At 39.9% G+C, this 12,947-nt stretch overlaps 1 protein-coding gene across 2 annotated transcripts in view; it reads left to right on the top strand.

Moving 5' to 3' along the window:
- The window catches only part of APP (amyloid beta precursor protein), a 201,823-nt gene that overhangs the window by 92,492 nt on the left and 96,384 nt on the right, over positions 1-12,947 (top strand). For both annotated transcript variants that reach the window (XM_085241509.1, XM_085241500.1), the window contains exons 4-5: positions 4,809-4,921; positions 6,559-6,752. In XM_085241509.1, coding sequence (XP_085097635.1) covers positions 4,809-4,921; positions 6,559-6,752 — 307 coding nt within the window. The remainder of the gene's footprint in view (positions 1-4,808; positions 4,922-6,558; positions 6,753-12,947) is intronic.

Raw genomic sequence — 12,947 nt, 5'->3', positions numbered from 1 at the left:
TTACTGGAGAAAGAAATACAATGGGATGGAGTTTGATTGCTTCCTGGTTACTGATATTAGTATTGGTAGTCGTTCATAGGTAAAAGCGTAAGTAGAAATTACCTTTCAAATGACTACAGATGGGTTTTTACTTACTTCCTAAACACTGCTTCTCTTTTACTTTGAAATTGGAGAAATCTCTGAAACCTCTGTTTACCGTGTGCTGTTTGAAACTCTTTAAAGCAGACTGAAGGGATTTTAGCAGTCTGCCTGGGCACACTCATCCTGGAGTGAGAGGAAAGCCATGTGTGGGGCAGGGCCAGTGCCACCCCTTGGTGCGCAGCAATGCAGTGCCTCATCAGAGCAGCCTCTGCCTCTTCACTTGTGGGTGCTAAGTCCAAAACCTTGGACAACACTGAGACTTGTTTAGTATATTTTTAGATAGCTGTGCTTACTAAATCATTTGCCTGAAAAACAAAATGCATTTTAAAAGTAAACTGTCCTGTGAGTAAGACTTCAGATGTCATGCTTTCTGCTATGTAAATGTTACCCTTAATAGTGGCCCCTGAAGTTACGTGACTGAACAAATGTAAGGGACATACTTACGGTAGGCACAAGAGCTAACAAACATGCTGAAAGTCGAGCTGTTGCACCTAGAGAACAGGGCATCACAGACCCCATGGTCTGGGAAGGGCTCTACCACTTGCTGCCAGTGTCCTGGCATGCGGCTGCCTCATGTCATCCATGGGAAGTCATAGGAAAAGATACGTTTCTCCCAATGTTCTCCTCAAGAATGTGGGTTTAGACACTTAATCTTGTAATTCAATTCAGCAAGGCCTTGTGCTCACTGGTGGCACTAAAAATGAGGCCACGAGACCTGGAAATCTAGCATTTGCACTGTATTTTCTTGCAAAAGTTAGAACAGGCTCTCTTTGAAAGTACTCCCCTGAACATAATTTGAGCGTACTTATTTTTTGGTTGATATCCCAGCCATCTGCTAGCAGGTGTTTGGTTTCATCATAGATTTGGTTTCATTACCTTTCTCATCTTTGCTCTCTTTTTGTGTGATGTTGGATGAATCCTCACATCCCAACTGTTTTATGCAGTGGATGGAAGATCTGCTGACAGTACCTCACACAGCATATGGTATTTGCATTTTGAATCATTTTGCCCTGATATGATTTCTGCCATTTGAACAGATAGGGCAGACATGTTCTTGTAAATGCGCTTGCTTGCTGAGCCTTTTTCTTCCTGGAGTAGATTTAAAAGACTGTGATCAGATGCCTTTGCTAGAATCCTTTTATTAGAGGTTAAGTCTTAATAGACTTCGTAGTCTTTGCTGGTTGAAGTACATATTTCTGAACCAAAAGTTAAGGTCTTGCAGCACAAAATTTGTTGTTGTTCCGGGAGTATTTTTCAGAGAATACGGGATGTTGTCGTCTGAATGAAAATAATTCAACAGTAAAATGTGGCATTATAATCTGTGACTGTGATCTGTAATGTGTGGCAAAGCTGTCTTTGATGCATGTCAACTGCTACGCTGTTGGTGTCCGCTGGGATGTGGCAGTGTGAAGGCTGCTATAAATGTAATGGAAAATTGGGCATCGGGAAGGAGATTAACTGAGATTTGTAAAATGAAATTAAGCTGCAATTTAAGATGTTGGCATGATGTCTTGCAATGACGTGTAGCACTTAAGCATAGACAGTTAATACAACTTAAACACAGCTGTTCAAAGACATAGGTTTGAGTTGGGAACAAGCAGCTTAGTTTCAGAAGAGCAAGCAGAGTATTCTCCGCCTTTGGCCGAATGAATTGTAGGCACAAGGCTTTTTTGTGGTTTTGTTTGTTTGCTTTTAACGAGGTAACTCGATCTCTGCCTGAAATTCCACTTCAGGGCTGTTTTTTCCAGAAGGGCTAGAAACCCAGAAGGCAGAGCAGGCTGCTTTTGTTCAGACCTTCCCTGCAAGAACGGGTAAACATCTCCTGAAAAGCAAGTGGTTATTCTACTTGCCTCTTGGATTTCTTGAGGGAATTTAGTGATTTATGAACTCATCAAGAGACAAATTGTGCCGTCATGTTTTATTATTAGAGTTACCTCAGCAGACTACAGATGCAGGACTAGAATCAAAATGCAGGAGACCTTGAAAAATACAGAAAAATACAGAAAAAAGGGATAAATGCAAACCTGACAGCAGTAGTACCAATGGTGGTGGTAATACCACTCCTTTGTGGTTGGGGTTCATCTTCAAGGTAAGTTTTGCCAGACCTTCTGCCTGTGGAGCTCTAACATTTTAGAGCTCATTGACATTGGCCCTCACTCAGGGGGCACAGGATTGTTCACTCTTCACGTGTTTATTTCCTCTGTGTAGTCTGTGGGTTACTTGTTCAAAAAATCAAACAGTCCTCAAAGACATAATGACTCAGCAGCACGGAAAGTTAAATGAATACTGAAGTTGTACAGATAGAAGCATGTCCACAAGCCAAATGTATTGTAAGTGCTACTTCCTGATGGGCTTGTGTTTCTGGTAGACTGGCCCAAGCAAAATAAATGTTTCAGTTGTCAACTGAACTTAATTCCCCCCATCAAACTATCACTTGAGCAGGAATTCATTAAAAAAGCAAAAAAACCCTGAAACCCACCAAGAGCAAAAATGCAAAGCTTTACATTTAAACTTCAGAAATAGTTGTAAGAAATGGAATTTAAAAAGCTTCCAGGGCATGGTCTTTTTATGTATTGATAAAGCTCAGAAGACTCATTTGCAAAGTTGTATGTAATTCTGTATAATGAAGGAGTATTAGTCCAAAAAAATGCCCTCTTCCCCAGTTGCAGAAGTTAACAGGTGTGTTGGTATGTGGACTCTTACACCTATGCGTATCTGAAGTCAGATGATAAAGGGTTGCACACGGTGCTGTGTGCATAGCTTCTAAATTTACATCTGTTTCACTGGAGTAAAATGAACTTCGTGATATCTGCCACTTTTGCAGGATTTATTTTGTTTTCTAGAAATGTTTGCCATAAAGACAAAGCTCTGAATGCTTTGTATGCTTGAACAGGCAGCAACATATAACTGCAGGTATTTGTGAAAGGCTCTGTCCTGTGAGAGTGAGGCAGACATGCTCCATGAGCAGAACACCCAAGTGTTTTCTTAGTGCTCAGTTACTTGGCTAAATGGAAGCATTATTCATTACCTATGAGCTGAATCATTTTGGAGGTGTGGCAGTATATGACTAAGAGCAAGATGCACATTTATTCACATTTCAGTGCAGGATTTAGGTGTGACACCATTGGCAGTAGGGACTCCATTAACAGAAGCTGCAAATTTTGTATTTCGGATTACCAGAAAGTGTTTCAACTCATTATTTCTGCAAGTTTATTCCTCGTACCTCCAGAAAGCATTTCTGTTAATAATTTGCAAGCAGTAGAGTGTGTCACACAAGGGTAAAGATAATAAAATCCTTTTTTTCCTAGTAAATTAAGCAACTAAATTTAAAGACTTGAGATCAAAAGCATTGAAGTTGAACAAGGAACTTTGTGTGAAAAGTACATCCTGATGATTAGCAAAGCTATATGCATGTATTTGCTGAACTGTGCTTTTCTCCCAGTGCAAGGGGATGTTGATTACTTTTAAAACAGACTTTGTTAATACAAGCCTCAAGGACTGTTTCGTCAGGTCCCTGAGATGACCCTCTACTGAACAGTAAACTTGCAGTCATCTCTTTCCAATTCATTAACTCATTATTGTGTCCGTTCAGCCATTGGGACATCATGGTTTGTTCATTTAAAACCCACTGTAGTTTTTTGGAGATTGCAGACAATTGCTCTGGGGAGCTGATTGTTTATGCCAGCTGAGTCATGTGCTTCACAATGCAGGGTCTGTTCAGTGTGTCAACTTTTCAAAAGCGTTCTACAGTTTTTTGTTTTTTAGTTTTTTTTTTTTTTTTCTTTTAAAACATTTTTCAAGGGTTTGGGTTTGTTTAATTGTAAAGCCAGAATTGTACAGGATTAGTGATTTTAGTCTAATAAATCATGTTATTCATCAGCTGAATTTCTTTTTAATTGTAAGTATTGAAGCTGTGAGTACTATGTACTTCAGTGGTGTTCTTGTTGCACTTCTGTGCTACTGCTAAAGGCAGCACAATTTCTTTGGTCAGATCTGTCCAATGCAAAGTCCTTTTTCCCCAACTCTGGTCAGATCCAGGTAGGCAGGTGATGATGAGTCATCATGTTCCCTGGCTTCTGAGCTCTGCTTCCCTTCTTGGTTAATCTGAATTCATCTGGCTGATGTAATGAGGCTGCAAGAAGAGAGTCTACATCACAACAATAACTCAGTGGACTATTAGTACTGTAAATACTCTAGGATTATTAAAAACAATATGTTAGGATAAGATTTATTCCATAATGGAAAAACTGTTAATATTTCAAAGCACTTCAGGCCCCTTCCCTACACAAGCCCTGTATAGATGCAGAAGCAGAGCATCGTCATGCCTCCCAGCATCTTGTGCTAGACTTCCATGAGCTAGATCCCACCATCTCCTAGCTTCGTGTTGCACCACACGTCATCAGTAGGTCCAACATATTTCACACAGCTCATGTAGAAGTTGCCATATTATGCTGAAGTTTCCACAATCCAGTATCAAAATCAGATCAAAGTCAGGAGCATTGTGGAAATTCAGAAATTGCACTGTTCTTTGCAAACAGCCCCTGCTGCTATGAAAGCTGGTCTATAGGTCTATACCTACCAAGAGGTTTAACAGGATGAGGTATTAGATGCAAAATTACTGTTTGTTACTCATGGTTTTTTAAATTTACTATTATTTTTTCTTTCAGTGGGTGAGTTTGTGAGTGATGCCCTTCTGGTACCAGACAAGTGCAAGTTCCTTCACCAGGAAAGGATGGATGTGTGTGAAACTCACCTGCACTGGCATACTGTTGCTAAAGAGGTATGTTAATCTGCTTTTCTAGAACTGTATCACTATTCCGAGAATGAGCTGAAGTTATAGTAGTGATGCTGAAAAGAAATTAAAAGGATGCTTATGAGTGGTTGTGTAAAAGCCTTTTTGTTACACTTAATAAGAAAATTGTGCATTATTTAGCATGAACCCTACTTAATAACATTATTTTTTCCTTACGCTCCATTACCCATGATATTTTCTGCCTGATCTGGCTTTCCTTGCTACTGTTGCTCTGGAGCTAAAAATTAGCTGATAAACTTTAATTGATGAAGGCTATGCCTTTACTATTACCATCAGTTGGTGTCATATTCCTATGCTAGCTACTTCACAGGGCCTCAGGATGCAGTATGTGAAGTTCAGCATGAAAGTTTAAGAGGCTTTATGAAACACAGAACTGTACAAAGCCATCTTGCAGTCGAACACAGAGTTCAAATTGTCAGTACTTTAACTGAATACAGAAATGAACTTAGTATTACAATTGCTAATATGTATTTATGTAATATCTAATATCTAATATATACCATTGGCCTCTTAAAATAAGTGTTTAAGGCATCAGCCTTCATGTATGGAAATTCTAATTTTAAATGTAAATCTGTCTTGCAGTGAATTGTTTAAAAGCATTAATAGCCCAGGAGGACAAATAACCATTTTGCCTTAGGGTTTTATGTGAAATAAAACATGTGAGAATTTTGAGCAGGAGCATATGGTGTCACCATGTATGTGGGAGAAGATAAGTCCTTCCATACAGGCAAAGACAAAAGGACAGTGGAAGGAAGGTCTTGCTGCTTCCTTCAGAACGGTTTGGGTTGGAAGGGACCTTTAAGATCACCTGGTTCCAGGCCCCTGCTATAGGCAGGGACACCTCCCTTTAGACCAGGTTTCTCAAAGCCCCATCCAATCTGACCTTGAATGCCTCCAGGGAGGGGGCATCCACAACCTCTCTGGGCAACCTGTTCCAGTGTCTCACCACCCTCACAGTAAAGAACTTCTTCCTAATATCTAGTCTAAATCTGCCCTCTTCCAGTTTAAAGCCATTTCCCCTCATCTTGTCACTGCATGTCCTTATAAAAAGTCCCTCCCCAGCTTTCCTGTAGGCCTCCTTCAGGTATTGGAAGGCTTCTATAAGGTCTCCTTGGAGCCTTCTCTTCTCCAGGCTGAAGAGCCCCAACTCTCTCAGACTGTCCTTATAGGGAAGGTGTTCCAGCCCTCTGATTGTCTTTGTGGCCCTGTTCTGGACACAGTCCTGCAGCTCGATGTCTGTCTTCTGTTGGGGGCCCCAGGACTGGACATAATATTCCATATGGGGTCTTACGAGAGCAGAGTAGAGGGGCAAAATCACCTCCCTCAACTTGCTGGTCTTGCCTCTCTAGATGCAACCCAGGATATGGTTGTCTGGGCTGCAAGCACACATTGCCAGCTCAGTGCAGACACAGGCAGGGAGCTACCGACAGTGTAAGCAGTAAATGCAGAGATGATGACTTAAGTCATGTTTCAAAATTCAGAGAACATGCAGCTCACCAACTTCAACCTCCTACAGCTGTACACGGCCCCTTACTTTGTCTTGAGATTAGTGACATCTTTTTCCAGCCTCCTCTGTGACAATGTTGTTATTTCATTTTCTCTAGTCCTGTAGTGAGAAGAGTATGAATCTGCATGACTATGGCATGCTGCTGCCCTGTGGAATTGACAAGTTTCGTGGTGTGGAATTTGTTTGCTGCCCATTAGCAGAGGAAAGCGACAATCTTGACTCAGCTGATGCTGAAGATGATGATTCAGATGTCTGGTGGGGAGGCGCAGATGCAGACTATGCAGATGGAAGGTAGGAGTGGCTTTTTCCCCTTATCATCTTATAAGATATGCCAAAAATCTGTCTGGAAGACCTCATCGTTGAAGGAAGACTCCTTTCTATAAGTGAATTTGCAGCTATAATGGCTAAAATAATTTTTTTAACCTTCCACATAAAAGCTTATTGCTCATACAGTTATTGCACATTTTATGCCTTTATCTTTTTTTTTCAGTTAGAAGTATTGCCATATTTATAGTGAAAATGCTTAATTGCATGACTTCTTGACTACTAATTGACAAATACTGTTATCTAACATTCTTCCTGTGCAGTCTGGGGGCATTTCAGCAGATATTTTAGCTGCTGTCACTGTTGGAGACTTCGAAATATCTTCATTTATAATAGGTGTTAGCTGTGTTGTTTTCTGCTGTTAATTTCTTAGTGTGATTTATAGAAGAAAATCTGTTTTAACGTCTAGCCTTTGACAGTAAGAGTAATTAATGTGCTTCTGTTACAGTAGGGAATGGAGGTTTCCCTTGCAAGTCAGCAATAGGATGGAAAAGAACTATTCCATACCATACTCATCTTTGTCTTTTGAAATCCCCTATGCACATCTGTTAATTTTGACCCAAATCTTGTGATTGAGTGGTCCAGTGCTGTCAAGAACATACAGCTCTCTTTAGCACATTAGATAGCAGTTGTGAGAGCAGAACTGAATTCAAACCAGTACTGGAAGATGAGTTTCTTCATAAAACCAATATTTAAGTACAAATTATCTTTGTACTTAAATTATTTTTGACTTGAACATTTCATGCTGTGCTAAAAAGATTAGAGAATGCAGTGTTTCTGCTTCTTAGGTGATGATATTGCAGTTTTTGCAAATAGTGATGGAAAATCCAAAACTTGAGTAAAATTATAAGCAATCTCACGGAGAGCCGTGAAGATAAACTGGGACCAAATGAAGTGTTTAATGCAGAAAGTTAACAGTTCCTAATTGTGTGAGTTTGGACTTAGTAATAATCTAGATGAAAATAAGCTGAGGAATAGGGTAGAGGTGAAGGACAGAAATTAAGTTGCTGTAATTAAGTTGCTGTAATATGGTGTAAAGTTAGGAAAACACTTCATGATGGGCATCTAAACATTCCCTGACAAAGTATTAGTGTGTGTTGCAAGGAAGAATTCTTGAAAAATGCAGTAAGTTAAAACAATTTACAAATTTAAATTAAAATTAATTAAATATTTTCCTACTGTAATTTTCAGTCTTCTCTTGTAAGTAGATGAATGAATGGCATGAGCTGTTGGAAGCAAGAAATCTCTATCAGGCAACATTGTATATTCCCTCTCCCAGTGTTCAGGATTTTTTTTTCTGACCTAAGCTTCCAATAGTTATCAAAATGTCATGATTTATAACCTTTTGATGTGATTTGCAAACTAACCCTTGGATTGTTGCTGTGTCACACATCTGTGTTTTCTTTGATTATAAAATGTTCTGTTAGAGTATGAAATTAGCATATACTTCATCCTGATTTGCTTTTTCCTTTGTATATATACATGATAGAGAAATAGAAGATTGATCTATCTTGTGTTTGATTCTACTTTATATCTGTATATTGTATATAGTTATTATTATATCTGTACATACAACTTTCATGTATCAGTTCAAAGTTTCCTAAAATATTTCAAATGGAAGAGCACACAAGGATGTATATAAAATTGTTTTGTTTATAAGGCAATTTATTTCTGTTTTTTTCATGTTTGTCACAGAACATTTACCTTACTCTTCTGTTTTGTTCTTCTTGAAGCAATTTAATATATGAAGAGAGTAGTTCAGGAATAACTTCAGAAATTCTTTATCCTCCGGGAATAGAAACTGGAATTGCATTTCAAGCAATTTCTGAAGTTCCAAGCAAATATTGCTTTTTTTTTCTTCACCCCCCGTACATGTGCGTACAAAAGAAAAATGAAAAGATCCTTTTATGGGCACTTGTACTTCAATTGCAGATGAAGAGCCAAGTAATTTGTAGTTCTCTTATACTGACTCATTCGTATTTCTTGCTGCCTCTTCAGCTTCCTAGCGGCATTTAAACCATGTGTACTGGAGACAGAAATACTCTTGAAATTTAATCATATTAAAAAAAAAAACCAACAAAAACACAACAAAAACTTAATTTTTCATGCAGTAGTAGGTGGTAGTTCAAATGTTGTGTCTATATTTTTGTATATTTTTATTTGTATATATATCCATCTAGGCATATAAAAACATATGTTTTAATAAGTATATGTATGCCTTAGCACTGAGCTGATTGTGAAGAACAAAGGAGAAGGGAAGGGAAAAGTACAGGAGGATATCTTTCAATGCTAAATTCCCAGTATTTTATGCTATTAAAGCCATATTGTTTGAAGTGTCTACTGAAGTTTTTATTTTTCATCTTAAATCATAGAATCATAGAATGGTTTGGATTGGAAAGAACCGTTAAGATAATCTAGTTCCAAACTCCCTTCAGGTGGGGGTTTCACAAGAGCAGAGAAGAGGGGCAGAATCACCTCCCGCTGACCTCCTGCTCATGCCTCTCTTGATGCATCCCAGGATACAGTTGGTCTTCTGGGCTGCAAGCTCAAATTGCCAGCTCATGTTGAGTCTTTCATCAACTAACACCCCCAAATCCTTCTCCTCAGGGCTGCTCACAAGTCATTCTTTGCCCTGCCTGTATTTGTGCTTGCGATAAATGTTTGATCTTGCACTGACAATGTCTGTCTCAACCTGAAACCTTCCACTTTGCCTTGGATTTGTTGTTGGCATTCTGCAGAATTTCTATTGCAGCTCTTATTGAGCTGATTTATTTTTCTGTTTCTATCCAGAAGTCAGGATTTCAGGCCAGTACTGCATGAGAATTTCTGTGTTTTTGTTGTTGTTGTTGTTGTTGTTGTTGTTGTTGTTGTTCCATTAAGATCTGCCTGTGTGGTTTAACCCCGGAAGCTTATGCCATAGGTATTTCAGTATCTTTTTTTGCTCAGAATTGGCAAGTGGTGCAGCTGGAACAGAACCCATTCCTTGCACTGGGGTGGAGACCATTCTGTTACTGGTGACCCTGGCTACAGGATTAATCCATGCCATTAAAAGAGTGTACGGAGGCATTTTGAGCTACAGCATCATCACAAATGGATGTTCTGACCAACGTGGCTCTGACTGACCTGTACATCAGCGTGAAAAGGATATGGCTTGCGTCAGAGTGTCGCTTGTTGGAAGTGTTTGGGAAAGGGATGGAGGGTGTTCTGCCGTGATGGATATGGCACATTTCAGTGAGGCCAAAAGGGAGGATCTGGCTGTGCTTTTGAAATGGTGTCGTTGTGCTTGTCCTGAAATAGTGTGCAACTAAGAAGTCACAGCCATTTTCAGTGGTGTTCCTTGCTGTTATCCACACTTTAATTAAACTTACCTTGAAGACTGCCCAAGGGACAGCCAGGTGCAGGTATGGGTTCTCAGTATAGCTGCAGAGATCTCTGTTTATAGCTGCAATTCAGTCAAATGACCTACAAGCTCTGGCTGCCCTTGAGAATTCAGCACAGCCTCATGGCCTCCTGCCCATACCTGGACACTTGCTATGAGCTTTTGGTTGTCCTTGATACCTCAAGTTGAACATCTCTGGGAGTGGTGGTTGAGCTGAAAACTTAAGATCTTCTCTGTCCACACACTTTCATGCATGCTTCTTCTCATCTTCTCATCACTGCATATCAGACCTCCGGTGCTTTCCTTTCAACCTGCAAAATAGGCTGCTGTCTGTATTCCTCTGTTACACTAAGGAAACAGAAGCACAATGTTGAGGGTTATATAGAAAGCTTTTCTTTAGGACATGAGTCTCGTGGCTCAGAATGACAAGATATTGTCCTAAATTCAGTCAGGTGTCATTTTACGAGACTATCTGAATTTATTTTCAAGGTTTAAAATAGAGGATTTAAATTTCTCATTGTTTTTTTCCAGGCCAAATTAATTTTGTCTGTTCAGTGTATGTTCATAATGTATGTTCAGCCTGATTTAATGATTTGGGTAGTGTAGTAAATGTGTTGTAGTGCTTTGTGTATTTTGTAAGGGCTTGGTTTACAGTTTCTCATAAACTTCTGCCAAGCGAAGTTTTATGGCTTATTTGTACCTGCCCTTAGGATTTTTAAAGCTACAGTAAATAATTCAAAGGAATGCAATCCATTTTATGCTGAAAATTAGGCATCTGTGAAGTAAAACCCAAATAAGAATTTATGTTGTATAAGGTGGTGGTCATGTTGTGTCCTGGTTTTGCAGTGCTTATCTCCCACATGCTGCAAAAGAAATGGTTAAAGCTATGTATACTTTTTTTTGCTATCTCAAAGAATTTTTTTTTTCCAATGGTAGGCATCTGGAAAAACTGAAATTTCTTAATTGTCTCCTTCACCCATAATCCAGACAATCCCGAAAAGCTCTTAAAACCAGCCATTTTTTTCCTAATGGTGAAAACAGCATAGTGTATGTGACTCCTATGCCAAATTGTTTCCAGGTGAGACACCGTGCTTTTAATTGTCTGTTTTGCTCAAGCATTCGGGGAATAAAAGTAGCAGAGAACTAATAAAACTGCTCTGCTGAGTACCTTTACAAAGATTCTCACTTGACATGGAGGAGCTGTGCATTTAGTTTCTTCCACTTTTTAGCTCATTTTATACCTTTGTAACTCAAGTGGGGCAAAGATATCAATGCATGGTTTTACCTACTGTCTTCTTTTCGTAAATGCCTGCAAGTTAACTTCAAATGAGTTACAGTGGAAATTCCCTGGAGCATTGTCATTAAATCAATCTGTGCGTTTAAATTGGCCACAGTCATTTAGTGCCCTGACCTGCAGCAGCAGCACAGAGTCCTCCTGCTATGTTACGCTGTTACCTTGGCAGAAGCTAAATAGGCCAGACAGGCAATTTGTCTACTTGTGGCAAATATTTATGAAAAATTCCTGAGTTAAACAGTGACATGTAGCAAGTAATTGCAGTAGTCAAGAAGTGATGAGTATACAAGAGTCGGTATAATAATTTTAAAAGACAAATTTTATGGGCTTTTGTCATTTCTGTTCTTGAAAAATGGTCTTGCCTACTTTAGGTGTAACTATGACCAATTCCAACATGACTCCCTTCTTTGGGTCTGTGCATCACAGAGCAATTGGAGACTTTGTCCAGGCAAGAGCCGTGAAGCAATGTTTTGGTTGTGATATGGGATTGCAAATAGTGTGGCAACAAACATGCAAAACATGAAATCCTACGTCTTCCCTTTACATCTCTCTTTTTCCCTCTTGCCCTTCTGTTTCCTCTGCTCCTTCCTTCTCTGTCTCACTTGTGCATATATCCAGAAAATGCAGGTGAAAATAGAACAGAAAAGGCAGCCCTTTGGGGAGTTTGTTTGGCAGGATTGTGCATTTCTTCCCACTGTATGCTTAGGGAGATCAGAGCGTCTTGTTTACTTTTTATCAATCTTTCTTATTTACAAATCTGACTAATTCTTCAGTCTGTTTGGCATTTGAACTACCTCTGGAAGAAAGAAACTGAGCTCTGACATAGAGGATATTTGATGAAACTCGAAGATGAAAGTGGTGATGTCAGCAAGTTGCTTCCTCCCATTTCATAGAATCATAGAATGGCCCGGGTTGGAAGGGATCTTCAATCTCCAACCCCCCTGCCACATGCAGGGCCACCAACCTCCTCATTTAATACTAGACCAGGCTGCCCAGCACCCCATCCAACCTAGCCTTGAACACCTTCAGGGATGGGGCATCCACAACCTCTCTGGGCAGCCTGTTTCAGCACCTCACCACTCTCTCTGTAAAGAACTTCCCCCTGACATCCAACCTAAACCTTCCTTCCTTCAACTTAAAACCATTTCCCCTTGTCCTGCCGTTATCTACCCTTTTAAAGAGTTAACTCCCCTCCTGTTGATAGGCTCCCTTTAGGTACTGGAGAGCTGCAATGAGGTCACCCCATTTCAGGGAGAGATTTCTGTTTCTCTTCTGTAGAGGACCTCAATGGTCAGGCCTTCAGCCTTGTGTGTTGTGCACCTTTCCTGTGAGTGCATGTACAGCGAGGCAGGCTCCTGTATGTGGGTGGACACCACTACTGCTGTGGGATGGGAGCTGGGTCTCCAGCATCCTTATGGGAACAGCAAGAGCTGCAGGCCTGAGGGGGGCATAGGCCCAGCCTGCTGGCTGGCTGTGCACATTTGCTGGT

This window comes from Meleagris gallopavo, chromosome 1, assembly GCF_905368555.1.
Source record: "Meleagris gallopavo chromosome 1, MGAL_WU_HG_1.1, whole genome shotgun sequence".
NCBI lineage: Eukaryota > Metazoa > Chordata > Aves > Galliformes > Phasianidae > Meleagris > Meleagris gallopavo.
This window is presented reverse-complemented; position numbering and strand designations above follow the sequence as displayed.